Source organism: Aedes albopictus, chromosome 1, assembly GCF_035046485.1.
Source record: "Aedes albopictus strain Foshan chromosome 1, AalbF5, whole genome shotgun sequence".
Taxonomy (NCBI): Eukaryota; Metazoa; Arthropoda; class Insecta; order Diptera; family Culicidae; genus Aedes; species Aedes albopictus.
Window position 1 is genome coordinate 304,212,153 of NC_085136.1, and position 7,752 is coordinate 304,219,904.

Genomic DNA, 7,752 nt, shown 5'->3' on the forward strand with positions numbered 1-7,752 from the left:
GGACTAAAAAGTATTTTCCGACGTCATTCGTATATCGTGGAAGTGTTTTTGAGGAATTGTTCGGTCCGAGCGGCGGGAAAATCATCAGCAGCAGTGATTGCGGAAAGTTGTGCGGTGAAGAGCAAACTTGTTGGATCCTGTCGTGCGCCATATTTTTTTCGCTATCGTGTCGGACTCGAGTGTTTTCCCGGAAGTGTGAATAAACTTGAAGAAAATGGATGCAGATCAGTTTTCGCGTTTAATGGAAATGCAAAGGCAGGCGATGCAGGCTCTGATTGGTTCAGTGAAAACCGTTCAGTTGAACCAGCCTGCGGCATCGGTTGTAGGGAGCGCAGCCGCGTCGTCTGTTCCGCTGCCGCCGCCGCTAGAATTGGAGGGCGACATGGAACAAAATTTCAACTTTTTCGAAGAGAATTGGAAGACCTATGCCAGTGCGGTCGGCATGGATGCGTGGCCGGCTGATCAGAACAAGCAAAAGACGAGTATTTTGCTATCGGTGGTTGGAAAACACGCGCTGAAAAAGTTTTTTAATTTCGAACTGAATCAGGCTCAGCAAAATGACCCGGAACTGGCTCTCGCGGCGATAAAGAGCAAAGTTGTGCGTGAACGGAACAAGTTCGTCGACTGGTTTGATTTTTTTTCGCTGATGCAAGATTCCGCAGAAAGTATTGACAATTATTTGTGTCGTGTGAAATCGCTCGCGAAACTCTGCAAGTTCGGTGTGCTCGAAGGGGACATGATCAGGTATAAACTTGCTACATCGATCAAGTGGATGAAGCTTCGTTCCAAGTTGATCACGACCCAAAACTTGACGGAAGCGCACGCCATGGATTTGTGCCGTGCTGAGGAAATAACTGAGAGGCATCCGGTCACAGTGGTGTCGAGAAAGTGTGTAAGGCGGATCGGAAGAAGAAGCTCCGAGTGAAGCAAGTGCGCGAAGAAAGCAGCTCCGAAAATGATTCAGCGGAGAGCAGTGATAGCGACAACGATGAGTCGTCCTGCGGTGAGAGTGTGTCAATCGGAAAAATCATTGATAAATCCGGTAGTGGTGGACATGTTACCGCGGACCTGGACTTGCGAATCGGTGGGAAATGACAGCCCGTGAAATGTGAGTTGGACACTGGTGCGAACACAAGTCTTGTGGGGAAAAATTGGTTGGAGAACATAATTGGCAAAGACAAAATCGAGCTGCAGCCATCCGCGTACCATCTCCAAGCATTCGGCGGGAACAGCATTCCGGTGATCGGGCAGGTAAAAATTCCATGTCGGAGGAAAGACCGTAAGTACAACCTTGTTTTTCAAGTAGTCGACGTTGCCCATGGACCGCTCCTCTCAGCAAATGTGTGTCGTATTCTGGGCTTTGTAAAATTCTGCAACACGGTGAATTTCACTGCACCGAAAGCGGAACAAGAACTTCTAAATGTATACCGTATAAAAGCTCAGAATATCGTCAAACGACACGAGGAGGTTTTTCACGGTATCGGTAAATTCGCCGGAGCCGTGTCTTTGGAAGTTTCTGCCGACGTCTCACCTTCGATCCAGCCACCTCGGAGAGTTCCAATCGCATTGAGAGAGAAGCTGAAGAAAGAATTGAAGAATCTGGAGCGCGATGGGTTGATCGTGAAGGAGAATCGCCACACCGAATGGGTTAGCAATATTGTGTTGGTCAAACGCAAGGAGCAGAAATCGGAATCAGTTCGTGTCTGTCTCGATCCGATACCGTTAAACGCAGCGCTCAAACGTCCCCATGTGCAATTCACCACTATCGACGAAATTTTGCCCGAATTAGGAAAGGCGAAAGTATTTTCAACAGCGGACGTTCGCAAGGGTTTCTGGCATGTGCTATTGGATGAGAAGAGTAGCCGATTAACAACGTTTTGGACACCGTTTGGGCGGTACCCATGGATTCGTCTACCATTCGGGATCGCTCCCGCTCCGGATATCTTTCACATGAAGCTACAGGAGGTGATTCAAGGATTATTGGGGGTGGAGTGTGTTGCTGACGATTTGCTGATTTACGGCTCAGGAGACACGTTGGAGGAAGCTCTGGAGAACCACAATATCTGCTTGGAGAAGTTGTTGGTTCGCTTGAAGGAATGCAACGTTAAACTGAACTTCAGCAAACTCAAACTGTGCGAAACGTCGGTCAAGTTCTACGGACACGTGTTGACGAACAAAGGACTTCAGCCGGACGAAAGCAAAGTCGCATCAATCAAGAATTTTCCGCGTCCGTCAGATCGAAAGCAGCTTCAGAGGTTCATTGGAATGGTGAACTACCTCAGCCGTTTCATACCAAATCTCAGCGCTAATTTCACCGTCCTTCGGCGATTGATTTCGGAGAAAGAGAATTGGGTTTGGTCAGAAAAGGAAGAAGAGGAGTTCGATCGTGTCAAGCGTTTGGTAGCAGATGCTAACACACTGCGATACTACAATGTAAACGAGCCAATAGTGATCGAGTGTGATGCTAGTTCTTACGGTCTAGGGGCAGCTGTTTTCCAAAGCCATGGGGTAATTGGATACGCTTCACGTACCCTCACGCCTACCGAATAGAACTATGCGCAAATCGAAAAGGAATTGCTCGCTATCCTCTTCGCTTGTGTACGGTTCGATCAACTAATTGTCGGAAACCCTAAAATCACCGTAAAAACTGATCACAAACCGTTGGTTACCGTGTTTCGGAAGCCGCTACTTTCTGCACCGCGACGTCTACAGCACATGTTGCTTAATCTGCAGCGCTACCGACTGACGATCGAGTTTGTGACGGGGAAGGACAACGTGGTGGCTGACGCGATATCCAGGGCACCGTTCGACGAAAACCTTGCTGATGATAGGTTTAATAAGCGGAACATCTTTCGAGTATTCCGTGAAATCGAGGAAGTCAATCTCTCCAGTTTCCTGAAAGTGAAGGATGAGCAGTTGAACGAGATCATTGCAGCGACAGAAGCGGACACGTCATTGCAGCAGGTTGTGCAGTTCATTCGTGATGGTTGGCCGACATCAGTTGATAGAGTTCCGGATAGTGCCAAAATGTTCTTCAAGTACAGGAACGAGCTTAGCACACAAGAAGGGATCATCTACCGTAATGACAGAATTGTGGTTCCATATACGTTACGTCGGAAGTTAACAGCTAAGGTGCATGTAAGCCACAACGGTATGGAGGCGACTCTTAAGTTGGCACGCGCCAACCTTTTCTGGCCTGGAATGAGTGCCCAGATTAAGGAAGCTGTTGCACAGTGCGGTGTGTGCGCTAAATACCAACCATCTCAAACCCCAGCACCAATGCAGAGTCACCCAATTCCGGTATACCCATTTCAGTTGGTATCAATGGATGTCTTCTTCGCAGACTACCAGGGAAGGAGTAGCAAATTCCTAGTTACCGTTGACCATTTTTCGGATTTTTTCGAAGTTGATCTCCTGAAAGATTTGACACCGAGAGCGACTATTGCTGTCTGTAAATCCAACTTTTCTCGACATGGAACGCCGCAACAGGTTATTTCAGGCAACGAGACAAATTTTGTCAATCGAGAGTGGAAGCAGTTTGCAAGAGAATGGGACTTCTATCATTCAACATCAGCACCTCACCATCAGCAGGCTAACGGAAAAGCTGAAGCTGCCGTAAAGATAGCTAAACGATTGTTGAAGAAAGCGGAAGAAGCTGGCAACGATTTTTGGTATGCATTGTTGCATTGGAGAAATGTACCGAACAAAGTGGGTTCCAGTCCGGCAGCACGGTTGTTTTCTCGAAATACTCGCTGCGGGGTACCGATGTCTACAAGCAATCTGAAGCCAAAACTTGTGTCGGGTGTTCCTGAAGCGATTGAAGAAAGAAGGCGAAAAGCAAAGTTCCAGTATGACAGGAAAACAAGAAATCTGCCAAATTTGGAGACAGGATCTGCAGTCTACGTGCAACTTCAACCAGAAACATCTAAAAAGTGGACACCTGCCAGAGTTAGCAACAAGTTGAATGAGCGGTCTTACGTAGTAGACGTGGATGGTATGCAGTATCGGCGTGATTTGGTGCACTTGAAACCACGTAATGAACCCCAGACGCCTGAAGTGAATCCAGATCAAGTCGCCATGCCCAACGTTGAACCGGTTGCCACGGAGCAGATGGCGCTGCCGGTCTCTGATGGAGCTGTGTCTAATCAGGAAGCGACCATCAGTGTTCCTGATACCATTAATCCAGAGGCGACGTCAGCAGTGCAGCTACCGAAGACCTCGAGAGCTACCAGACCATCCAAGGATTCGTTTGTTGAGGAAGGTCAAAGCAATAGACCTAAGAGAAATGTCAAACTACCAATGCGATTGAAAGATTATTGTCTTGAATAATTTTTTTTATAAAACAGGGAAGATGTTGTATTACGTAGTATTTGATCGCCATACGAACATGTAGTTTGTGTGCGACCCTTTGAATTGTCATTGAATTATGTGCACATCTTCATTCACCATCTCCCTTTCATTCATTCGTTATCCGAGTGCGTACGAGTACGGAAGCATCAATAAACGTTACTTTGTAAAATCTACACCGAAATATTTTATTTGATGACCGAATAAAACAGGGTGCGATTTTGTTTACATTCTCTTCGAAAAGCTAAGTTGCTGGCAAATACAGGGGATAGACAAAATGATCGGGACAGGCAAAAATTTCCCTTCTCAAAAAATATTCAAATAGCTGTAACTTTTCGAAAAGTGCATCAAATATTCTCAAATTTTTACTGAAAGTGGATCAACTAGTTGTGCATCAGTGGACAAAATTTGAAAAAGATCGGGTTACTCTGCACGAAGTTATAAAGATTTTAGAAAAAGGTATTTTTATCCGATAGCCAACTTTGAGCTGTTATATCTCCGGATTCAATGAACTGAATGCAATGAAATTTTGACCGTATTTGACTTATATAATGAGCTTTGAAAAACTTTTGACTTAACTTAAAATTCTTAACACGGAAGAAAATTATAACAATTAGATTATTTTTCTAATAAATCACCAAATTTTCTTAAATTTCAACATCGTTTCAAAATTCAAGATGCTAATTATAGTTCATTTATATTCCCTCTAATTGTCTTGAATATAATTATGTTTTGAAAGAAAGAAACAACATAGCCGGCAATTCATTGAAAAAGTAATGGGATGCATATTAAAAATGGACCAATTTACTAAAAAATCATAAAATAAATGAAATCGCTGTAACTTTTTCTCTTGTGAATAATTTCATGTTGCGTCAAACGTTTTTCAGAGCTCATTATATAAGTCGTAAATGGTCAAAATTCCCTTGCATTCGGTTCATTGAATCCGGAGATATAACAGCTCAAAGTTGGCTATCGGATAAATATACCTTTTTCTATAATCTTTATAACTTCGTGCAGAATAGCCCGATCTTTTTCAAATTTTGTCCACTGATGCACAACTAGTTGATCCACTTTCAGTAAAAATTTGAGAATATTTGATGCACTTTTCGAAAAGTTACAGCTACTTGAATATTTTTTGAGAAGGCAACATTTTGCCTGTCCCGATCATTTTGTCTATCCCCTGTAGATTGATTGCTGCAAGAAGACGTGCATAGATGCTTCGATTTGCCTCGTAAAAGTGCTACTAGTCGATGGTGCTACCGTCGTTGATGAGCGTGAAAATGAAGACGTTCCATGAACGAAAACGCCCTAAACGACAATGCGGTGGAGGCGAAGACATTCCAAAACAAACTTGGAGTAGCCGAAGGATACGCAGGACAGTATGCAGCAGCTTTCAGTGTGGTGCCAGTAGAGGCAGGTCCATCATAAATAGACCAGTTGAATGAACAGAAGTAAGGTAAGGCCGTAAGGGATCGTCCATAAATTACGTCATGCTAGTATGGAGGGGGGGGGGGGGGTTAGTAAAATGCGACAAACCATACAAAACCATACAAAAACGCTTAAAGTGGGGGATTGGTCGAAAATTCTCTTTTCAGCGTCACGTACTAAATGGATGCCCCCAGGTTAGCCATCACATGGTGCAATTCAGAGAAAATATTTTCTCTGGTGCAATTGTAAACAATAGATAACTTTAATAACTACTGTCCCTACTTTTGACAATAATTTTTCATCATCCGTTTGACGCAGTCGACGTCCTCATTCACACAAGCAGGCACCATCAAACAACGATGAAACAACCACTCTACGATGCTTTCAGATGGGTTTGATTTCCGGCATTTGATTCTTGTGCGCATTTGATGGGGAAGGATTGTTCAACGAGCGATCATCGCTTGTAGAAAGCGTGCACGAATTGTTCATCGAGACAGATACGCAGTGCCCGCTGTGGAGACGTTGACCAGGAGGACTACAGAAAGGAGTGATGAGTTCCGTGGCACCGTTCGTTTTTGGATGATGTTCACCGACTTCCGCATGCTACTTTGGCTCGAGATTCGCAACCATGGTACCCTGGAACCGCTCGCGAAGGAAAGGATTGCCAATGTTGCCCGACCAAGGATTAAGCAAAACCCTGACGATCATCATACCAGTGTTTTCCCCAGCAACTTGGTACGGGTTGTATCCTCGGAATAGGAGACTGTCCATCCCTGTCAAGAAGCAGACCGGGGAAAACCTGGCAGTCCAGGTAAGTATGGACTGAGGTACCATCGCACTCATTGTACTAAATGTTTTCTCTTTTAGGTTGTTTCTGAATTTGATTAGTGGGGTTTTAAGGGATGGCAATTTTTCGGACCAGCTCGAACCAGTGTTTGATTTTTTTTGAAGCTCTTTTTTTATCATCGAATTCATTCTTCTTGCTTCTACGGTCTGTCACAGCCCCATGATGCCCAGACATCTCGTTGAAAGTGTCGGGCGATATGGCAGTGAATGAGGGACGAGTTGCAAGGTGATGATGAATGTCTGCTTTTATTTTAGCACAAACTTAATCTAAAACATGTAAAGAATTGGTTTCACAAGGTCACCATTCTTACAAATCAATCAAAAATTATTTTGAAATTTGTTTTGTGTTGGGAATTTATGTCGTAAGATAACAATTCCTATCAAACTCCTACGAGTAATTATGATTACCTACTGTATTTTATTACAATTTGACTACTTTCAAGAATTAGTATCAGCTCATTTCGCTTAATTTGAAATACTTTCAGCCTCGAACTTGTTCATCTCTATTAGGACAGACCGGTGAAGTACTAGATTTGTAGTAATGAGCTGAATTTTAGTATGGTGAGAAGGTTAATTCTCCGTTTCTGCAATGAAATGGTGCAAAAAGCGTTGGTTTATGATTCCTTGCCTAATTTGATGCTGTTTGAGCAAAACTTTGGGGAATAGTGTTGTTGTTTTCTCCATTTCATGCAACATACACAACATAGTTATCCAAAGTTTTACTCAAACAGCATCAAATTAGGCAAGGAATCATAATACCCACGCTTTTTGTACTATTGCATTGCAGAAACAGAGAACTGACCATCTCACCATACTAAAATTCAGCTCATTACTACAAATCTATTACTACACCGAACGTGCCCCATTGCTATCGCAAGATCGCAATTTTTACGAGTTCATCGTTCAAACAATTGGGTTGTTTAGCGAATAAAATATTGCTAATTTCGGTAGCGCTATCGAAAGAGCTCAATTTCTGAGTATATCTCGACTGTTTTGTATATCATTATTTTGAAATTTTCTTTTGATAAATACTTTTGATTTTCGTGAAAAAAATGACAATTCCATAGAAAACATCTCCATTCAAACTTCAAAACAATAGAAAAATAATTGCCAGATCCTAAAAATGATAAA

The 7,752-nt window shown here is 43.2% G+C and overlaps 1 protein-coding gene across 1 annotated transcript; it reads left to right on the forward strand.

Annotated features, from left to right (window-relative positions):
* Positions 1-214: 214 nt before the first annotated feature.
* On the forward strand, positions 215-4,329 carry LOC134292017 (uncharacterized protein K02A2.6-like). Its single transcript, XM_062860646.1, has 4 exons — positions 215-834; positions 876-1,003; positions 1,439-2,508; positions 2,551-4,329. The coding sequence occupies exons 1-4, from the start codon at positions 215-217 to the stop codon at positions 4,327-4,329; spliced, it is 3,597 nt and encodes a 1,198-aa protein (XP_062716630.1).
* The last annotated feature ends 3,423 nt before the right edge of the window (positions 4,330-7,752 follow it).

Excerpts from the sequence above, each read along its gene's own strand:
- LOC134292017 (XM_062860646.1), top strand. The coding sequence starts at position 215 with ATGGATGCAGATCAGTTTTCGCGTTTAATGGAAATGCAAAGGCAGGCG. Across the intron at positions 835-875 it reads GAAGCGCACGCCATGGATTT|TGGTGTCGAGAAAGTGTGTA; the intron begins GTGCCGTGCTGA and ends ATCCGGTCACAG. Across the intron at positions 2,509-2,550 it reads CTGTTTTCCAAAGCCATGGG|AACTATGCGCAAATCGAAAA; the intron begins GTAATTGGATAC and ends CCTACCGAATAG.